Here is a 22,515-nt window from a genome sequence, read left to right on the forward strand (position 1 = left end):
GATTAATTCGTTGAGGGCCCCTAGGCACACAAGTACACTGGGCCCTCTGCCCACCCCACCATGCGCCCAAGCGGAAACAGGAAGCTGCGTCAGAGGGAAGCTTTGGGCAAGCAGCACCGTTGCACAATTACAGTTCCCGTTGCCTTTCTTACCTGCGTTGCTTGGTTGTCTTACTTTCCATTGATGGGGGGGGGGGGGGGCGTGTTGCCAATCGATGCTGGAGGGGCCCATCACCGTTTGGAAAAAACAATGTCGGTGCCCTCCTTTATCGGGCCCTAGGCACATGCCTACTTGGCCTATTGGTTAATCCTGCCCTGACTGGGGGCACTAAGGACATGGGAAGGAGGTACTAAGGACATAAAAAGGAGCACTGGGGGCACTAAGGACATAGGAAGGAGGGAAGGAATAAAAAGGGACAATTGTTGGGCCTGAGTGCAGAAAGAAAATAAAAGAAAGAATGCACAGTCAGAAGGAAACACAACCAGAGACTCATGAAATCACCAGACAGCAAAGGTAGGAAAAATGATTTTATTTTCAATTTAATGATCAAAATGTGTCAGTTTTGAGAATTTATATCTGCTGTCTATATTTTGCACTATATTTGTCTATTTTTCTATAGTTACTGAGGTGACTTTGTATATTTTAAAGTCATCTGCCTTGACATCTTTGAAACCCTGCCAAATATTGTTTTAAATTTTATGGTTACCATTATGAATGAATGAATGAAAAATGAATGGAAGATATTGGGGGCGGGACTGACAATTAATAAATGTCCCGTTTTGATGAAAAAAAAATGAATGGTCACGTTATGTATGTTGTTGGTTTTGTGGGTTTTTTGCCCTGACTCTTGAATGAATAAAATTTAAAACATCAAGGAGCTGCTGGGATGCGCCATTCTCTGCCAGGTCTCTCCCACGTTCTCCACTGCAACGTCGCGCCAAAGGGTGCAGGAACCAGTAGAGAATAAGACGATCCGCCTTTTACCTATTTCCAAGTAGATAGATCTCGAGCACGCGCGCATTGATATCCTTGGTTATCACCCTCTCAACAAACTTCTTATTTGACGTAGAACGACCGCGCCGGAAGTGGGGAGAGACGGCGCGATGGCGGACGGAGATGCGGAGTGCGCCGAGCGCTTGGTGTTTCTGCGGGAGAGGCACGTACGCTTTTTCCAGCGCTGTCTTCAGGTGCTGCCCGAGTGCTATTCTTCCTTGGAGACTAGCAGGTAACATCAGGTGTGGTTTTGAGTGGCAGCTTCGGTTCGTGCCGGTTCTTCTATGCTGGTTATTAAACATTGGGGATGTGGCTGCTTCATCGGCAAGAAGTGCACGAACCCTATTATTGCAAGTGCATTGATTTGGGGGATTTTTACCAAGGCTAATTTAGCCGGTGTTTGAGGTTTCAAAATTTTCGGTTTAATATTGGACTAGGCAGGGATTGTAACTTACATGTTATTGTACAGTGCTGCGTACGTCTAGCAGCGCTATAGAAATATGTAGAAGTACCTTGGAGGAATTTGCATTTTTTAAAGATGTATGGTTAGTTTTCTTTTTCGGTGTTACAGAAACTAGCTTTAATGTATTTCTTCTAGCTCTGTAGGAAGCTGGAGGTCGTGATTCCTTAAATCAGGGGTCCCCAAAGTCCCTCCTTGAGGGCCGAATCCAGTCGGGTTTTCAGGATTTCCCCAATGAATATGCATGAGAGCTATATGCATGCACTGCTTTCAATGCATATTCATTGGGGAAATCCTGAAAACCCGACTGGATTCGGCCCTCAAGGAGGGACTTTGGGGACCCCTGCTTTAAATAATCGAAAGAGGAGTTGTGCTTTGTGAGCTGTTAAACTTTAGTTCTTTATTCAAACGTTTTAAGTTTCCAGATATTAGCAGTTATTGTTTAGGGATAGAGTTGTTGCACCCGTGTGTGAAGCTCTCATCCTTTGGATCTCCGTTTGAAACACTCCTCTAAGCATAGGATCTAACTTTTCAAAATGACTGAGGTTGCTTAACTCGTCATAAATTACCAAGTCCATTAAAAAGAAAGAGCATGGTGGGTTGTGGATTGGACACAGGCCAGAATATCTTTAAATGTACAGTACAACAGGTGGTACACACACAGGGAGGACTTGTGGAAAAAAGAAATGCTAGGGGAAGTATTGAAAGGCTTACCTGTCTCTCTCCTTCCCAGCCCAACTTATGGCAAGTTTACCACTCTGGTCCCAGCCCATCTACACTACACTCGAGCTATGCCTTTTAGCCCACCCTATACAACCTATATTCTCCCTCTTCCAGCCAGTCCTCAATAATTCTTCTTCCCTACCTAACCTGTGCAAAGTGCAAACCATACTCTTCTCCAAAACCATCCCCACTTTTTTCAACCCCTCCCTGCTTTGTTGTCATCTTCCTCTCAGCTTATGTTTTCCTCTCTTTTCTTTCTCCCAATACATAGTTTCACTTTTGTTTTGGGGTAGGATGCTTAATACTGCCCCCCCTTTACTTACTCCACTCCCCATCTTTACACTTTGCTTCTCCTTACTTCCTCCTGACCCAACTTGCTCCTTACTGATTCTTCCCTCTATTAGGTTCCTGCTTACTCCACCTTGGTCAGTTCCCCTTCCCTGCAAGCTTGGCTCACTAATCTATCCTAAGCTACCTAACTTAATGACTACTCCTAGTATAACTGAAGTGTGCTACCTACTGTAATGCAGATGCTATACTATCAGCCATGTTTAGGCCTGTAATGCAGAAGCTGTACTATCATCTATGTTATGTCTGTAACATAAATGCTGCATTATCAACTATGCTATGTCTGTCAAGGCTGTATTATCACTTATGTCACGTCTCATGTCCTGACCTATATTGTGAATGTAGTCTTGCAATAGATTGTGGACTTCTTTGGAAGGACGGGCTAAATAAATAAATAAATAAAGATCTGTTGCATTTTTCATCCCCCCACCTTTCCTGGCAAGGGTTATATTCCTATTTCCCCTTCCCAGAGTTCCAAAATAGCAAATGACATAGGTAATCTACTGGAACAGGGAGGAAAAAAAACTGGTTGCGGCGGGTAGGGGGACAAGGCCATTCACCGCCCTGTATCTTACGCACGTTGCCTCGGTTCTCACCCCTCATGATCATGCGGTCCAGCAGCCCCCTCCCTCCTAATCGCCGTGGTCCGGGCATTTCTTTCCCTCGGAATATTTCTCTCCCTCCCTTTCTCTCATCTTTTCTGGTGTTTTACAGTTTCTTCGAACGGCCCGAACCTTTTCACAAGTCATGCGCGTGGCTGCCCCGAAACGTCTCCTCTGATGCAACTTCCTGTTTCCGCCTGGGCGGCTCATGTTTGCTGATAAGTTAAAGATGGATCCACCTCAAGTAGTATAAAAATATCATCTGCATTATGCCACCATTATAATACAATCTGTGATTCAGTTAATGTATTCAGGTAACATTTTTCTTTGCTGTGATCTGTTTGTTTTTATTTAGATCTGATGTAGGGAATGTAGTCAAAGTATTAAGCTTTAATGAAAAGATATCATTGTAGTTTGATCTTTATTTAGACTAATTCACAGACTGTAGAAGTAGTTTGGTGCCTTTTGCTAAATTAGGAATGATGGATTTTTTTTAGTGAAAATAGTATTACTATTCAAGACATTAAATCAGCTGAGTCAGGAAATACCTAAGCAACATTATTGCATTTTAAAAATGATTTGTTAAATGATCGTAGCACTACCCTTTTATTTAATTAACTTTCTTCAGTAGACATGTTGGTATGCTGTTCTCGTTCTTAACACTCTCTGAGGCCAATGTAATAAGCAGTGTGTAGGAATGGTGTGAGTCTTACGTCGGTTCCTGGGAAGATGGTTGAAGCTCTAATAAAGGATAGCATAGTGCAACACCTGGAAAATCACAATCTGATGAGAGCTAGTCAACACGGCTTCAGGAAGGGGAAGTCATGTTTGACGAATTTACTTCAATTTTTTGAGGAGGTGAACAAACATATCGATAACGGCGAACTGGTGGATATAATATATTTGGACTTCCAGAAAGCGTTCGATAAGGTTCCACATGCAAGGCTTCTGAAGAAACTACAAAGCCATGGAATAGAAGGGGATATACTAAGATAGATAGGCGGATGGCTGGAAAACTCTCTCCCACCTCCAAAGGGTGCAAAACGCTGCAATCCGCCTTCTGAAAAACCTAGGCATCCGCGACCATGTTACCCCTGCATTGGCTTCCATGCACTGGCTGCCCATTCAAAAACGCTGCACCTTCAAGGCCCTGCTCCTCGCTTTCAAAACCTTCCATGAAACGATTCCGTACTACATGAAAACTAAACTACAAATCTACTTCCCAAAACGACCACTGAGGTCCCAAGGAGAAAAACAACTGACCATACTTTCTGGCCGCTCCCTCAAAACTGAAACTGCCCGCAAACGCTCCTATTCACATTTCATACCCAAACTTTGGCACACAATCCCTCCATCTGTCAGATCACTAGATGGTCTTTGGAACTTCAGGAAGGCCGTGAAAACCTTCCTCTTTACTAACCCAGCGCCTTAGTCATTCACCCTGAAATGCCACCCAGTCAACTCACCTATGTCACTTAATTTCACCAGGTGCTACTTAGTACATATGTTTTATTGTCATGTCTATGTTGTAATTTATGTAAACTGTCATCTATATTGTAATTTATGTAAAATGTCATCTCTGCTCTGTCTGGATTATTATGGATGTACTTTGTAACCCGTTCTAGGCTCTTTTGGGAGGACGGGCTAAAAATCGAATAAATAAATAAATAAATAAAAAACAGATTGCAGAGGGTGGCCATAAATGGGAAGTTCTCGGACTGGGAAAAGGTAACAAGCGGTGTGCCCCAGGGTTCGATTCTTGGGTCAATCTTGTTCAATATCTTCATAAATGACTTAGAAGAAGAAACAACAAGTAATTTAATCAAGTTTGCAGACGACACAAAATTATGTAGGGCAGTTGGGTCACAAAAGGACAGAGAAGAACTCCAGAGAGATTTGGACCAGCTAGAGAAATGGGCGGAAAAATGGCAGATGAAATTTAATATAGAAAAATGCAAAGTGATGCACCTGAATAAGAAAAATAAGGAACATGAATATAAAATGTTAGGTGCAACATTGGGCAAGAGCGAACAAGAAAGAGATTTGGGGGATACTAATAGACAAGACCCTGAAACTATCAGCTCAGTGCGCAGCGGCGGCAAAGAAAGCAAACAGGATGTTGGGCATGATAAAGAAGGGAATCACGAGTAGATCGGCGGACGTCATAATGCCGCTTTACAGAGCAATGGTCAGACCACACTTGGAATACTGTATCCAACACTGGTCTCCCTACCTAAAGAAGGATATAACCCTGCTGGAGAGGGTGCAGAGGCGAGCCACGAAGCTAGTAAATGGCATCGAGAATTTGAGTTACAAATAACGCCTCGGAAAACTGGGATTATCCCAGGACAAGCAGGCAGCATATTCTCACATGTGGGTGACGTCATCTACGGAGCCCCAGCGCGGACAGCTTTTCAAGCAAACTTGATTGAAGTTTCAAGCTTGCTATGCTGCACCACGCATGTGCATGCCTTCTCCCTCCACTAGAGGGCGCATCCCCACCTCGTGGTCTTCAGTTCTGTTTCTTCCGCGGAGCCAGAAGCCCTGTTCGTTTTGTGCTCCGTGCCTTTTTGCCTTCTGCCACCGCGGCTGATTGATTTTTCTCGATCGCTGTGCTTTGTTTGTTATTTTCTTAGTTCGCGTGTACGGTATAAGTCGGAAAAAAAAAAAAAAGTTTTTGTTCGGCTCCGGGGGCTCCCGGAAGCCGCGGCCGCGGGACCTTGTTCGTTCCCGGCCGTTTTTTGAGTTCATGTCCCATCCCTTGACGGGCTTTAAAAAGTGCATCCGGTGCGATCGGTTGCTCTCGATCACCGATCCCCACCGGTGGTGCCTGATTTGCCTGGGGGCAGATCACCCCACTGACTCCTGCTCTCGGTGCTCCACGTTCCAACCGCGTGCTCTCCGCTGCCGGCGTGCCCGTATGGCGGAGCTCTTTGCTGTGGACCCCGCGGCGGGAAAGGCCTCGACGTCAGCCTCGGCTTCGGCCCCGGCCTCGACCTCGACTCCCTCGACCTCGCCGCGGCTGCCTTCCTCTTCGAAACCGGCGTCTTCGACCCCAAAGCCGAATCTGGGTAAGTCCTCGCTTCCTTCCTCGGCTCTAGGGTCTTCGAAGAAGCCATCCTCAGGCTCCTCGACGGGGGCGGGTGGGTCGTCCTCGGCCCCGCCCCGGCCGTCAAAGTCGGGTGCCCCGCGGGAATACTCGTTGCCGAGGTCGCCCTCGAGGGAGCACCCGCCGACTTCGGACATGCCATCTATGATGGCTGTCCCCGTTTTTCAAGACATGCTCCGGGCGATGATCGCCTCGGAGCTGTCCTTCGCCCTGGCCCACATGCAGCCGGCTTTGGCCTTGGCAGCCTCGACCTCGACCCCGACCTTGCCCTCGACCTCGGTAGTCGACCAGCCTGAGCGGAGTGTGCGGCCTCGGGACAAGGTGCGCAGGGTTCGCCGGATTTCCTCTTCCTCGTCGAGGTCCTCCCGGGGATCCTCTCCCTCGGGTCGGCCTCGGATGAAGCATCGGTCCCGCAAGCCTAAGCGCCCTCGGGGGTCGCCTCGGCGGCGGGGTCGCTCTTCGCTGGCGAGGCACACGAAGGCTCTGAAGGTCTCGGAGCTCCGCCTGGATAACCCGAGGCTTGTGTGTTCCTCGGAGGGAAGGGGATCAAGGGACTCCTCCCCGAGGAGGATGGAGCTTGCCTCGGTGCCTCGTACCCCGGGGACTTCCCCGAGGGGTTCCTCGGGGCATCGGAGGTCGCCGACCCTGACGAAATCCTGTGGTGTGGCTTCGTGGGGCTCGGAGTCTGGTACCGGGCGGGAACCCAGGTATTCCCGGGAGGCTTCCCCATCCTTCTTGACGGGCCGGGCCTCTCGATCTCCTTCCCCGACCGTGAGGCCCTCCTCTTTCTCGAGATTTGTCATTGACATGGGGAAGGCTTTGGACCTCGACCTTTTGTCTGGGTCCCAATATTCAAAGGAGTTTCTGGAGGGGCAAGATTTGCCATATCCCCCACGTGAGTCTCCGCGCCTGCCTTTAAACAAAATTCTACATCAGGCATTTTTGCGGAACATGGACTCCCCTTATGCTGTCATGGCGGTTCCCTCGAAAATGGAGTCAAAGTACCGCACAGTCCCCTGTAAGGGGTTCGAGAAGGCGCAGTTGTCCCACCAGTCTTTACTGGTGGAGTCGGCTCTGAAAAAGTCCCAGCCTTCTCGGGTTTCGGCTGCGGTTCCGCCCGGGCGTGAGGGGCGGACCCTAGATAAGTTTGGGCGCCGCCTCTATCACAATTCGATGATGGCTAACCGTGTGCTTAATTACGCTTTCACCTTCTCGTCCTACCTGTGCAAGATGGTGAAGGCGATGCCCCGTTATCACGGGGTTATGCCGGATTCGCATAAGAGAGACTTTGGCGAGTTTATGGAAACCTTGTCTCAGCTGCGCTTGTTCCTCTTTCATGCCATCTATGACGCTTTTGAATTGTCGTCACGGGTCTCCGCCTTCGCGGTGGCGATGCGCCGTCTTGCGTGGCTGCGCACGGTGGATATTGACCTGAATTTGCAAGAGCGCCTGGCCAATTTACCATGCGTCGGATCGGAACTTTTTGATGAGTCTCTGGAGGCGGCAACTAAACGCCTGTCTGAACATGAGCGCTCTCTCGCCTCCTTGGTCCATCCTAAGGCCAAGTTGGCGACTCCGAAACCTTATAGACCTCCGCCGCGGCGTTATCCGCAGAAGTCTACACCGGCATTCTCCAGGCCTTCCCCCCGGCGTCCGCCTCAGCAGGCCAGGATACAGCACCAGAAGCCTCCAGCGCAAGGGGCGTCTAAGCCGGCGCCGTCTTTTTGACGTGCTGAGCGGATGGGGGCGGGCCCCCTCCGCGCTTTCGCCGACCCCGCTTCCCATCGGGGGGCGGCTAAGGATTTTTCATTCGGCCTGGGCTCTGATCACTTCGGATGCTTGGGTACTCCGTGTCATCTCGGAGGGTTACTCACTAAACTTCATGACTGCGCTGCCGGACAATCCGCCAGACGCGTCGTTTTCCTACCGAGCGCAGCTTCCTCTTCTTCTCTCGGAAGCCAAGGCCCTGTTGAGCCTTCGGGCGGTGGAGCCGATTCCCCCCGAACAACGGGGACAGGGGTTTTACTCCCGTTATTTTTTGGTCCCGAAAAAGACCGGGGACTTGCGCCCCATTTTGGACCTCCGGAAGCTCAACAAGTTTCTTGTCCGGGAGAAGTTCCGTATGTTATCGCTTCCGGTCCTGTATCCACTCTTGGACGAGGGGGACTGGATGTGCTCCCTGGACCTGAAGGAAGCTTATACCCATGTTCCGGTGCATCCCGCCTTCCGCAAGTTTCTACGGTTCCAGGTGGGGGAATTGCACCTTCAATATCGGGTCCTCCCCTTTGGATTGGCTTTGTCCCCTCGAGTCTTCACGAAGTGCATGATGGTAGTCGCGGCGGCCCTGCGTTCTCAGGGTCTGCAGGTTTTTCCCTACCTGGACGACTGGCTGATCAAGGCCTCCTCCAGGGAGGGGGTTATCTCAGCGACCCGACAGACTATCACCTTCCTTCAACGTCTGGGGTTCGAAGTGAACTTTCCCAAGTCCCAACTGTGCCCTGCTCAATCCCTTCAGTTCATCGGGGCCAGTCCAGTCGTGCTGGACATGGTTCGTCTCCGTTCGTTCCTCCCCGCTCCTCGGTTGGAGGCCCTGCTTCGACTGAGCCGTCAGATTTCGCTACAGCCCTCAGTATCGGCTCAGAGTCTGATGATTCTGCTCGGCCACATGGTGTCGACAGTGCATGTCACGCCGTTCGCCCGCTTGCACCTGAGGCTTCCTCAGTGGACCCTGGCCTCCCAGTGGCGTCAGGATCGGGACCCGGTCTCCAGCCCTGTACAAGTGACTCCTTCCTTGAGACGCTCGCTCCGTTGGTGGACCGACTCTTCCAATCTTTCTGGGGGTTTGCTCTTTCTCGTCCCTCCGCATCGCAAGGTCCTGACCACGGACTCTTCGGAGTACGCGTGGGGGGCTCATCTCGACGGTCTGCGGACTCAAGGTCTATGGTCGGCGGAGGACCGCCTTTGTCACATCAATGTGTTGGAGCTTCATGCCATTTTTCTGGCTGCTCGAGCGTTCTGCCACCTGCTGCACGATCAGGTAGTCCTCGTGAGGACGGACAATCAAGTGGCCATGTACTATGTGAACAAGCAAGGGGGAACGGGCTCTTGGTCCCTGTGTCGGGAAGCCCTGCGCCTTTGGGAATGGGCGGTCTCCCAGAAGATCTTCCTTCGGGCAGTTTACATTCAGGGGGAGAGGAACTGTCTGGCCGACAAACTCAGTCGTCTTCTCCAGCCGTACGAGTGGTCGCTCAACTCCCGTGTTCTGCAAGAGGTCTTCGCCCGCTGGGGGACTCCTCAGGTGGATCTGTTTGCCTCCCCGGAGACCCACAAACTGCCTCTCTATTGTTCTCGGATGTATCCCCCGGAACGTCTAGAGGCCGATGCCTTTCTTCTCGACTGGGGAGGGAGGTTCCTCTATGCGTTTCCTCCTTTCCCTCTGATCTTGAGGAAGTTGGTACATCGCAAATCGACCAGAGCCACTATGATTCTCATTGCGCCTCGTTGGCCTCGTCAGCACTGGTTCTCCCTGCTTCTTCAACTCAGTGTCAGGGAGCCTCGGCTACTGCCAGTTTTTCCCTCTCTGCTGTCTCAGAGTCGGGGGTCACTGTTGCATCCCAATCTTCAGTCCTTACATCTGATGGCTTGGTTCCTTTCCCCTTGACTTCGCTTCCCGTTTCTCAGTCTGTACGGGACATGTTGGAGGCCTCGCGTAAGGTTTCGACTCGGCTTTGTTATTCTCAGAAATGGACAAGATTTTCCTCCTGGTGTTCTTCGCATCATGTGGATCCGGGTTCGGTCCCGGTGTCTTCGGTTCTGGAATATTTGTTGCATTTGTCCCAGTCCGGGTTGAAGACGACTTCCATTCAGGTGCATCTCAGCGCTGTTGCTGCTTTCCATCGGCATCTCGAGGGTCGGTCTCTCTCTCTTCATCCTCTGGTTGCTCGTTTCATGAGGGGACTTGTGAATGTTCATCCTCCTTTGAAACCTCCTCCTGTAGTTTGGGATCTTAATGTGGTTTTGGCTCAGCTGATGAAGCCTCCATTTGAGCCTATTGACAAATCTCATCTTAAGTTTCTCACTTGGAAAGTGATCTTTTTGCTCGCGCTCACGTCCGCTCGTCGGATTAGTGAGTTGCAGGCTTTGGTTGCGGACCCGCCTTTTACTGTCTTCCATCATGACAAGGTGGTTCTTCGCACTCATCCTAAATTTTTACCTAAAGTTGTGTCTGATTTCCACCTAAATCAGTCCATTGTTCTTCCGGTGTTTTTTCCGAAGCCCCACTCTCATCCTGGTGAGGTGGCGCTTCACACGCTTGACTGTAAGAGGGCGTTGGCCTTTTATCTCCAGCGCACTAAGTCTCATCCGAAGGTTCCTCAATTGTTTTTGTCCTTCGACCCTAATCGGTTGGGACGTCCTGTTTCCAAGCGCACCTTGTCCAACTGGTTAGCTGCTTGTATCTCTTTTTGCTACGCTCAGGCTGGTCTCACGCTCCATGGTCGAGTCAAGGGGCATAAGGTCCGAGCTATGGCAGCTTCTGTGGCTTTTCTCCGGTCGAGGACATCTGTAAGGCTGCCACTTGGTCTTCGGTTCATACTTTCACCTCCCATTACTGTCTGGATACGTTGTCCAGAAGCTACGGCCAGTTTGGCCAGTCGGTTTTGCGTAACCTGTTCTCTTAAATTGCCATCCTCCCACCTGCCTTTTTTTTTTGGTTGGCTTGGAGGTCACCCACATGTGAGAATATGCTGCCTGCTTGTCCTGGGATAAAGCACAGTTACTTACCGTAACAGGTGTTATCCAGGGACAGCAGGCAGATATTCTCACAACCCGCCCTCCTTCCCGGGGATGGCTTCTTTGCTGGCTATGGAACTGAGGACCACGAGGTGGGATGCGCCCTCTAGTGGAGGGAGAAGGCATGCACATGCGTGGTGCAGCATAGCAAGCTTGAAACTTCAATCAAGTTTGCTTGAAAAGCTGTCCGCGCTGGGGCTCCGTAGATGACGTCACCCACATGTGAGAATATCTGCCTGCTGTCTCTGGATAACACCTGTTACGGTAAGTAACTGTGCTTTGTTCACCCTCGAAAAGAGAAGGCTGCGAGGGGACATGATAGAGACTTTCAAAATACTAAAAGGTTTCGACAAAATTGAGCAAGAAACTTCGTTATTCACATTGTCAAATGTGACTCGGGCAAGGAGTCATGGACTGAAACTGAGGGACAACAGGCCAAAGACAAATATCAGGAAGTTCTGTTTCACACAGCGAGTGGTGGACGCTTGGAATGCTCTCCCGGAGGAGGTTGTGTCTGAGACCACCATTCCAGGATTCAAGGGCAAGTTGGATGCACACCTTCTTGCAAAACACATTGAGGGATATGGTTAAACAAGGTCTTCAGCAGGGAAAACATGGATTGGCCTCCGCGTGTGCGGGTCGCCGGACTAGATGGACCTGGGGTCTGATCCGGTGAAGGCATTTCTTATGTTCTAAAACGTTGGATTTTAGCACATACTGGGAAAAACTTCTACTTCTTGTTGCTTTTAGTTTAATTTTTAAACAGTTTAACAAAAGTCACTTTTGATACGTTCACAGGGGTACCTGGCAGTATCATTAGTGCCAATGTAGATGAACAGCATCGGATAATAGTCAACAGGCTTGATGAGTCTTGGCGATCTCTCTGTAACATCTTGGATTTTAGCACCAGGTAGACAGTATACCTCCTGGGACATCATGTCTGGTCTGCAGATGGACACTTCTGTACCCCTCAGAAGGGAATCGCCAACCCACCACTACTTTATGCCTCCTAGTGGTCATGGATCCTGCAATTTTAGGGATTTCAAGCTTTGGTTCTTCCTCTCCCTGGGATGCTCTCATCTCCCTCACTCAGTTCTGAGTAGTGTAGCTGAACTCCGCAAAACTCTTCAGAGAAGTTCTTTGAACAGTAGTGTAATTGTAAACTTTTCAGTTTGCAAAAGCAAAATCAGGAAGCTAAGGAGGCAGTATCTTGGAGAGAAGGTTCATTTCAGTGATTCAGTGCTCTGTTTAACGCAGCTTCCAATGTATTAAGCAGATGTATGACCATATGGATAAGATTCCCTGCCCAGTTATAAGCCCACAGTATTTTTCAAAAGTTATTAGAGCTGCATGTTAATCATGATTAATGCCTTAATTATTAATTGTGATTAAAAGTTTAATTGCAATTAATAAATCAGTTCTTCCCCCTTCTGCCTCTGTGCGTGGTCGACATGTCTCCTAGACCTGACTGCAGCTCTTGTTTCCCCCTCCCCATACACCTGCAGTACCTTTCTAAATGCAGGGGAGTCTTTGGCCCTGCAGCGCCAACTGAACTTGAAGGCTGCCTGTGGCCTGCACCAGCCTTTCCATCTGACTTGACCTGACCTTTTGATGCAGATTCCTTTTTTCAGAAGGGGCAATCCGGGACAGAGAGAAAGGCCGCATGCAGGCCACCGGCAGCCTTTGATTATGGCTACCACTGGCACTGCAGGACTGAAGACTTGGCTGTGTTTGGAAAATGCGGTGTGGTGAGGAGGAGAAGTTGAGATAACGAGCCACTGTGGGGGGGGAAGGGATAGAAGTGAAAGAGAATTGCAGTTAGGAGGAAAAGGAGAGATGCCGCACCGTATGAGGGTGGGAGGGAAGGAGGAAGAGAGCCATAATCGGGGAGGGAGGGATGCCAGATTGTGAGGGAGCGGAAATTGAAAGAGAACCGCAGTCAGGGAGGGATAGATGCTGAACCATGTGAGGAGGGAGGGAATTGAAGAACTGTGGTTAGGGAGGGGAGGGAGGGAAGGAAAAAAAAGAGAGAGGTATTGGACTTGGGAGGAGGGGTTTGAAGATCTGGGCCGCCTACTTTGGGCTCAGGACCATTCCAAAGTAGTAGAGCATGTTCAGTGATTGGTGCAGATGCCAAAGCCCTTCCAATCAAAGAAATTCACTGCTAAAGCTGTCCCCTTTCTGCATGGCACTCCTACATTTATAAGCATAACTTTTAAGCTGAAAATAAGGCATAAATTTAGGTGCTTAAGTTTTAAGAGCGTAACATTTTTTGAATATTGGGCATGTGGTTTATAAAAATGTTACCATTAGTAATTTTTTTACGTATATGATCTTTGGCTCATTTGTTAGCAAGGGGAGGGTATATAAAATTTGATAAATATACCTATATTAGTTCGCTTTAACTACTCATACAATTATGAAGGGTTTGTGAGGCTCTTACAAAATCACAAAGCTTTCTTTACATCTTTAGAAAATATTTTCAAAATAGGCATATTCTTGGACTTCCAATCTAGATGATATGTTATAAAATTACACTCCACATGTCTGAGGAAAATACATATATATCTCTTCCTTAGTTATATAGGTTTTTCTGACCATTGTAAAGCATCATCCTTAACATGTACTTGATTTTGTATTTAATAGATTGACAATTGCGTTCTTTGCCCTCTCTGGCCTGGATATGCTGGATGCCTTGGATATGGTGAACAAACCTGAAATAATAGAGTGGATTTATTCCCTGCAGGTCCTTCCCACAGAAGACAGTGAGTGAGTTTTGTGTTTTTTTTTTTAAATTTATATCATCAGTTTCATTGACCAATTTCATGTTAGTAAGGAATAATTTTCTTAAGCAGATTATTTATACCCATCTTGTGTTTTACTTTGTGCAGAATTGATCAAATATAACTACAGTACTCTGTTAATCCACCAAGAATAAAACTAGTTAAGAGAACCAGCAAAGTGTTGGGATAGTGAATGATATTGGGGGGAGGTGTTCAGTACTTAAAACTTACATCCCCATAGAACATAGAAAATTCCTAGTTGCTTGACTACTCAGGAGACTAATATTTAATTTCTGGTATGTTGGGAGTAGATATGCTATAGCCTAACTCAGGGGTGTCCAACCTGCGGCCCGAGGGTGACATGCGGCCCCGTGAAGTATTTTGTGTGGCCCCGGTCAAGGGCAATGCAGTGTTTTCCTCTGCTACCCCCGGGTGTTTACCGTATTGCTGGCTTCCTCCTCTGTCTTGCTGCAGCATTTGTGCGGCCCCAGAAACATTTTTTTTTCGGCCAATAGGCTCAGGGAAGCCAAAAGGTTGGATACCCCTGGCCTAACTGAGCGCATGATATGAAATGATGGGCCTGCTTACACACCATGGAGCCCATACTGCTGAGAGTGAGAAACGACTACAATTTGTCTCATGACTAAAAAGAAAAAAAAAAGGTTAGATTTGGCAACAAAGAATTTTCTGTGTAGTTGGAGATGTAAGCTTTCAGTCCCAAGAATCCCCCTCCCCCCATACACACACACTCACACTCGGAGAGGGCGGGAGCCAGAAGGCCTTGAGCATGTGCTGATGCTCAAGGCCCCGCAGTGGCCCAGTGTAGAACAGCAGCAGCAGGGTTTTTCAGCCCAGGCATGCATTTGGAAAGCACAATGCTGGTCAGCAAACCATCGGGGCTGGTGATCCTAGTGGCCCTGGACTGGCTCCACAGACCTCGGTATACGGATCTGGTGCGTTGCAGAGAGGCAGGTTCCTGAAACTGCCTTTTCATACAGGGCTCCTCAGTTAAGGCCTGGTTCGGATGGAGAAGTCAGAATGCTTTGATCTTACGGCATGGCTCTTGAGGTCATGGCTTTGATTCAGAAGGGTTATTCGGAGGTTGTGGTTACGACTTTCCTTAGGACAAAGAAGCCTGTGTCATTTGCAGCTCACACTAATAATACCTAGAAGACCTTCCAGGTACAGTGTGCCAAGGTAGAACCGGAGAGGACTCCTGTTTCAGTTATCCTTTCTTTCCTGCAAGCCAGTCTTGAAAAGGGCCTTGCGGTTTTGTCTCTTAAAGTGCAGCTTTCTGGTCGGTATCTCATGCTTTCAGGCTCAGAGTGGACTTTGTCTCTGGCTTCTCACCTAGATATCACTTGTTTTTTTGAGGGGGACGCTCAGATTGAGTCCCCTGTTACACAGATGGTTCCTGTCATGGGACCTCAAAGTGTTCTTGAAGGGCCTGGCCCGTGCGCCATACGAGCCTTTTTCAGAAGCTTCTTTGCTAGACCTTACTGTTAAGACAGTGGTTTTTGGTTGCCATAGTCTCGGCCATAGTATCTGCCATCAAGTTTCTATGGTCAAGCTTTATCCATTCCTTTTTCAATATAATTGGGTATCCTCTTTCCTTTAAACCTTTCACGCATTACATGGGAGTGAGCATAATATTGTTTGGTTGAACACAAATGTTTAACTTATAGAAGTTGACTAAAAGGTAAATTTCTCTTCAGGGCCAGACTATGGCAGCTGGTGTAATGTAGCCTCTTACTTGTATCAGTTTCTTTTCTGTAAAGAGTAATATAAAAACATGATGGCAGATAAAGGCCAAATGGTCCATCTAGTCTGCCCATCCGCAGTAACCATTATCCCTTTCTCTCTTGAGAGATCCCACGTGCCTATCTGTCTCCACCACCTCTTCTGGGAGACTCTTCCATGTATCTACCAACCTTTTTGCAAAAAGTATTTCCTTAGATTACCTCTTAACTCTCATTGCAGTTTCCTTTCAAATTAAAGAGACTCAACTCATACACATTTACATTACGTAGGTATTTAAACGTCTCCATCATATCTCCCCTCTCCCGTCTTTCCTACAAAGTATACTATACAGATTGAGATCTTTATGTCTGTCCCCATATGCCTTATGATGAAGACCACATACCATTTTAGTAGCCTTCCTCTGGACTGACTCCATCCTTTTTATACCTTTTTGAAGGTACCATCCTCGTAGACTATTAATATGTCCATAAAGGGTTTATTTGATCCATTATAATTCATCTGGAATTTTAAATTAGAATCTCATCCATTAAGCCATTCATGAAAGGTTAATAATTTTTCTTCAGTACCTGTCCAGATAATCAGAATGTCTGTATAACAACACCATAAAATGATATTATCTACAAATGTGTGGTCCTGTAAAAACTTATTTTTGAATTCTGTTACAGAGGTTTGCGATAGATGGGGCCATTGTATCACCCATTGTAGTGCCTTTGATTTGTTTTGTAAAAATTACCTTTAAAATGGAAATAATTGTTCTGTGAGGCAATGCTGTAAGGAATTCTTTTGGTATCCTCAGATCTCCATTCATTTAAAGTGTTCCTAATAATTTGTATCCTCTTGCTGCAAAATGTTTGTATAAAGTGATTCAATATCCATAGTAACTAGCTAGATAACACCATTAACATGAACCTCTTCTAACATCTGTATTATATGTGCTGAGTCGCGTACATAAGAAGGGATGGATGGTATGAAAGGTCTCAAATTTCTCAACTAGTACTGAAAGAAGCGAACTGATCCTGAAACAATAGGTTTACTAGGAAGAGAGGAGAGAAATTAGTTTTATCATATGCAAATATAGGTAACGGGTCCTAGGGAATGAAACCTTCAAAAAAACTCAATTCTTTATCTGTAAGGAAACCCCCTTCTTTTGCAATATCAAGTAAGCATGAGATCTTAGTCTGAATCTCCTATGTAAGATCTTTGTCAAGCTTTTGTATATTAATTTCCAATACATAATCTGTCTTATTCATGACTTGTCATTGCACCACTCTTGCCTGCCTGTTTAACTTATATAGTTTGTTAGATGGTTTTGTAAGCTGTTATACTAGAGAGAAGCTTGCTGTTTGTTTTTCCCTCTCTAGGTATGTGCTCTGTTTTTAGCACCTGAAATACATAATTAAGCACTGCCTTTGCAATTCATAACTTAGCTTGTATTTTCACCTGATCACCTTTTTGCTAGTCCACTAGTCATCATGTGCTCTTTATCACTTTTGCCCACCTGCATGTTGCCTATAATTGACATATTTGGCTTATCTTTTCCTTGTGTATAGCCCTGTTTTATATACATAGTTCTGTATATCCATGAATTTCTGATTCACGAATTGCTTGGTTTTATATATCATTTTTTCTGTTAAATGTAAACATTTAATGTTTTTACTATTTAAGTATATGATTTTATTGTTATGAATGTTGGCTTGATTTAGTTATTATGATTTTATTTGCAGTTTTGCCTCTTAAACGCATACCTCGGGTGAAAGGTGGCCATGTCAGGCACATGTTAAATTTCTTTTTCGCTCCTTATACCTGTTTGGCCTGCTCTTTGTTCTACCCTTCAGTCATCAAAGATCATTTGTTTCTCTTACGTCCCTGTGATATAAAGCTAGAAATCTGTCCGTCTCTACTTTGGAGTCTGTTAAAAAGAATTTACCTACCTTAGCTAAAAGATGTATAACTTTTGAAATCTGACTCTGAATAATTTTGGATAATTTTTATCTGTAGGAGAACAACAAATATACCATATTGGACAAACCTACTTAGAAATTTAATAATAAAGAATCTAATCAATGCCCTTTACACACACATAGGGCAATTCTATAACTCTGCATTTGCGTGCAAACACATAAGCAGCCTAAGCACTGTTCTTGTACAATCCCACTTTATTCTGGGGCCAGTGGGTTTTTTCCCTCTACCCACCAGGACTTTGTAGGAAGCCTCAAAACTTTAGAGGCTTAAACCTCTCCCCCTCTTACCTCATCTCTGTCCCTGTGAACATCAGTTCTTCTTCCTACAAGCCAGGCTGTAGGAACTTCTCTTTTCTGGGGACCATGATGGTAACGATCGATGTAATTCCTTGGGCCAGAGCCCTTCTGCGTCCGCTGCAGTGTGCACTGCTTTCGCGCTGGAACCCCCAGTGGGACCCATTGCATGTACCCCTGCCTTGGATGACTGTGGCACAGAACTGTCTCTTGCATGATGGTTTTGACTCCTCTCGCTATCCAGGGGCCTTTCACGCCAGATCTCAGATTGGGTGGTTCTGTCTACAGATGCGAGTCTCAAAGGTTGAGAAGCGGTGTGTATGACATTCCTGTTCAGGGCCAGAGTGCAAGTGGTCCATCAATTGCTTGGAGCTTTGGGCAATTTGGTTGACTCTTCTCCACTTCGAGAGCCGTCTCCGTCATTGAGCCGTCTGTGTCTTCTTGGACAATGCCACGGTGGTGGCTTATGTCAATCAGCAGGGGTGGGGGGGGGGGAGGCACAAGGAGTCCCTCTCTGAGTGTGGAGGATCAACTTCTCTTCTGGTGGGCAGAGAGACAACATGTGGTGCTGTCAGCAGCACACATGGCAGGAGTGGACAATGTTCAAGCGGATTTTCTCAGTCATCAGACTTTGGATCCCAGAGAGTGGTCTCTGTCTCAAAGAGTGTTCAATTGCATAGTACATCAGTGGGGACGAACCACATTCAATCTCATGGCGACTCCGGCCAAAAAGAATGCAGATTGGTTCTTCAGTCGCCAGCAGTGAAGACGTGGTCACGCTAGTGCAGCCCTGGCCATGGGAAGGTCTACTGTATGTCTTCCCTCCATGGCCCATAATAGGACATCTATTGAGACAGATGGTGGCCCATGGAGGTCGGTGATCCTGGTCACACCCGATTGGCCGAGATGGCCGTGATATGCCAACTAGGTTCAGCTTCAGCAGGATTGGGGGCTCCAGCTACTTTTGTCATTCTTGCCTCTTCATGCAGGGTCCGATCGCAATGTAGGATCTGAACCACTTTGATCTTACAGATTGGCTCTTGAGCACGTGGTCTTGACTAACCGGGGCTGTTCTTCAGCTGTGATTGCCATATTTCTTTTAGTTTCTGTTAACCAAGTCAAGCACCATTTTGGTTGAAGACCCGGTATACAAAGCTAAGTTTTAGTTTTTCAGTTTTTTAGCAAAAGTAAAAAAAATCGTGGCTGCCTATGCGAAGGCTTGAAGATGTTATCAGACCTGGTGTGGCCTGCAACAGGTGAACCCAGCTGCTCTGTCAGCTCCTCGGGTCCTGGAGTTCCTGCAGGATGGCCTAAAGAAGGGCCTAGCGGTAGCTTCGCTCCATGTGCAAATTGCCAGTCTTTTGTGTATGGGCCCTCCTCCTATGAGGGGCGCCTTGGCAACTCATCCAAATGTGGCTCGTTTTCTGTAGGACGCTTTGCAGCTTAGGTTTCTGTTGTGACTTCCCTGTTCGACTTGGAATCTTAACCTGGTTCTCCATTCTTTGGCTCGTTCACCATATGAGCCTCTAGAGCAGGCAGCACTTATGGATCTCACAATCAAGATGTTCTTCCTGGTGACTATTACTTCAGCCTCTAGAATTTCAGAGCTTCAGGCTCTTTCCTGCCAGGATCCTTTTCTGCAAATTACAGATTCTTGTGTGATACTGCACACTGCTCCTTGCTTTCTTCTCAAAGTGGTTTCCACTTTCCATGTGAATCAGGAAGACCACCTTCCTGCTTTTGCTTCCTCTGGTTTGAGGGAGCAGAATTGGGTGTTGGGTCCTTGGACATAGGCAGGATCTTGTTGTGGTACCTAGAGGTCACCAACATAAGAATTAGAGAATGACACAGTGGCTGTTACCCACGATTAGCCCGCCCAAACTGTGGGTGGGGGAGGGGAGTGCTCACTGTGGGCACAGGGACAAGGCCATCCACTACCCCGTGGAGCAGTGAATGGCCTTGTCCCCACAGTTAAGGGAGGGAATTTGCGTAGTCACCTCCCTCCTTCCTACCTACCGTATCTATCTCCCTCCCCTTCGCGGCATGTTAGTAAAGTAAGTTGCTCAAGCCGGCCAAGCCTGCCTGCCTGCAGTCACGTGTGTGTGGGTGGAAGCTTCTCCTCTGATGCAACTTCTGTTCTGTGACTCCTTTTACCAGACTTCACCTCCGAGTGCCTCAGTGGACCCTGCAGTCCCAGTGGAGACAGGACCGGGATCCCACATCTCAGCACATTGCGGTGACTCCCTCCTTGAAGCGTTCGCTCTGCTGGTGGATGCTCTCTTCCAATCTTTCCAGAGGTTTTCTCTTTCCCGCGCCCCTGCCGCAGAAGATCCTAACAATGGACTCCTCCGCGTATGCCTGGAAGGCTCACCTCGACAGCCTCTGGACTCGGGGTCCTTGGTCGAGTGCTGACTGTCGCTGCCACATCAACCTGCTGGAGCTTCGGGCCATTTACAATGCTTTGGTAGCCTTTCGGCATTTGCTTCAGGATCGCGTGGTCCTAGTGCACATGGACAACCAGGTGGCGATGTGTTAAGTGAACAAGCGGGGGGGGAGGTACGGATTCCCTGTCTCTTTGCCGGGAGGCTCTTCAGCTCTGGGAGTGGGCGATACGCCACGACATCTTCCTTCGAGCAGTCTACATCCAAGGTGAGCAAAACTGCCTGGCAGACAGGTTGTGTTGCCTTCTCCAGCCGCACGAATGGTCGCTCAACTCCTCGACTCTGCGTCAGGTGTTTGCTTGATGGGGGACGCCGCAGATAGATTTGTTTGCCTTTGCTCAGATGCTCAAGGCCCAGCAGACGAGGAGGCCGATCTTCGGGGTGCCCAGATGAGGGTAAGAAACGGCGGGGGGGTGCCCAATCGTGGCAGGGGGGTGCCAGATCGCGGCGGGGGGGGGGGCAGGATCACAGGGGGGACCTTCGAGGGGAGCAATGCCGGTTCTTGGGGGGGGGGGGGAGAACGCATCAAAGCGAGTTTCCATTATTTCCTATGGGGAAACTAGCTTTGATAAACAAGCATTTTGGATTACGAGCATGCTCCTGGAACGGATTATGCTCGTAATCCAAGGTACCACTGTATGTATCAAGTTAGGGTAAAACTTGTATCGGAAAAACTTGCGCTGTAAGAGTAACTATGGCAAATCACAATCTGTAACGCGTTCTGAGCTCTTTGATGAAAACAGGATAGACAACTAATTAAATTAAATAAACCTGAAATAGGCTGCTTCAGTATGCATGCATTTAAGCACCCCTTGATAGACTTGCTACCATAATATCCGGGTCCTGATCATTGATATCAGCTATTCTTTTAGATTATACAGTGCATATGTGCTATCATTTTAAACTAGAGCTATCTGAAGATTTTAGATAGAGGCAATATTTGCAAAGGTACAGGGGCCAAAAAGATTGGTCATATGCTAGTCTTTCTATATGTTATGTTATTTGTGGGCACATCGGGGAGGTTATGGCAAATTAGGGAATTATGGTATATAGCAATATTACCTTTTCTTGGAAAAATCATCGAGAAAGCGGTTTTAAAGCAATTGGAAAGTTTTGTAGATAGCCACCAATTTGACTTTTGTATGGGCCAGTGTTGAATCATTGTTAGTGACAACTGTAGATGAAATAAGAAAAGGTACAGATAAGAACAAAACATTTTGTATGGTATCCCTAGATATATCGTCAGCATTCAATACAGTTGATACTGAAATTGTACTTTAAATATTGATGAAGATGGGAATAGGTGGTGGGGTATATAATTGGTTTGTTTCATATTTTCAAGATTGTTCAATTATAGTGAAGAGTAATGGACATGTATCAAAAATAATGCGGGTGTCCAAGGGTGTTCCACAAGGGTCTGCACTGTCAGCCTTGCTCTTTAATCTCTACATGGCTTTTTTGGGAATTGATTCAACAACTGAATGTCAGCTGCCATTTCCATGCGAATGATGATCAGTTCTTTTTTTCCAATGAATGATTGGATAATTGAATTACAAATGAAGTTATCAACTTGTTTGAAAGTTGTAAATAATTGGATGGTAGGGCACAAGCTGATGCCATGCTGATGGGCAGAAATGAAGACCCTATGATTTTTGGCTGGTGGTACAAACTAAAATCATTTAAAGGCTAGATTGCTGCAATGCACTCTATCTAGGTATAGCATCTTCGAGATGTAAAGCATTGCAGACGTTTCAAAATGCTGCGGCACGTTTGAGATGTGGGGGAAGTAAATTTGATCACGTTATGCCACTCCTGGAAAAACTTCACTGGCTGCCTGTAAATTTTCACATTGTTTTCAAAATCCTTGTATTCTCTTTAAAGTGATTCATTATAAAATTTCCTTGGTATTTGTCGCAAGTGATAAAACTCTACTGGCTGTCTAGATCTTTAAGGTCAGAGGGAACAATGTGATTATCTGAAAATGAGTCAATGCACATACATTATGAAAATACAAGAACTGTAATTTTAATTGGGATATCCGTATGGAACAATTTGAAGGGACCATTGAAATTATGTTTGGACATACAAAAATTTAAGACTTTTCATAGAAAAATAGTAACATTTTATGAGAACATTGAGACTACAGTGGTACCTTGGTTTACAAGCATAATTTGTTCCAGAAGCATGCTCGTAAGCCAAAGCACTCGTATATCAAAGCAAAGTTTCCCTTAGGCCATAATGCAAACTCA

At 46.9% G+C, this 22,515-nt stretch overlaps 1 protein-coding gene across 3 annotated transcripts in view; it reads left to right on the top strand.

Annotated features, from left to right (window-relative positions):
• The first annotated feature begins 457 nt into the window (after nt 1-457).
• The window catches only part of PGGT1B (protein geranylgeranyltransferase type I subunit beta), an 85,197-nt gene continuing 63,139 nt past the window's right edge, over nt 458-22,515 (top strand). Inside the window, exons 1-2 of one of the 3 annotated variants that reach the window (XM_033929082.1) lie at nt 458-513; nt 13,673-13,791. In XM_033929082.1, coding sequence (XP_033784973.1) covers nt 458-513; nt 13,673-13,791 — 175 coding nt within the window. Of the gene's footprint in view, nt 514-956; nt 1,236-13,672; nt 13,792-22,515 lie in introns of those variants that run through there. The other 2 variants (XM_033929080.1, XM_033929081.1) reach the window with 2 other exon arrangements.

The sequence above is a fragment of the Geotrypetes seraphini genome, chromosome 1 (genome assembly GCF_902459505.1).
Source record: "Geotrypetes seraphini chromosome 1, aGeoSer1.1, whole genome shotgun sequence".
Lineage (NCBI taxonomy): Eukaryota > Metazoa > Chordata > Amphibia > Gymnophiona > Dermophiidae > Geotrypetes > Geotrypetes seraphini.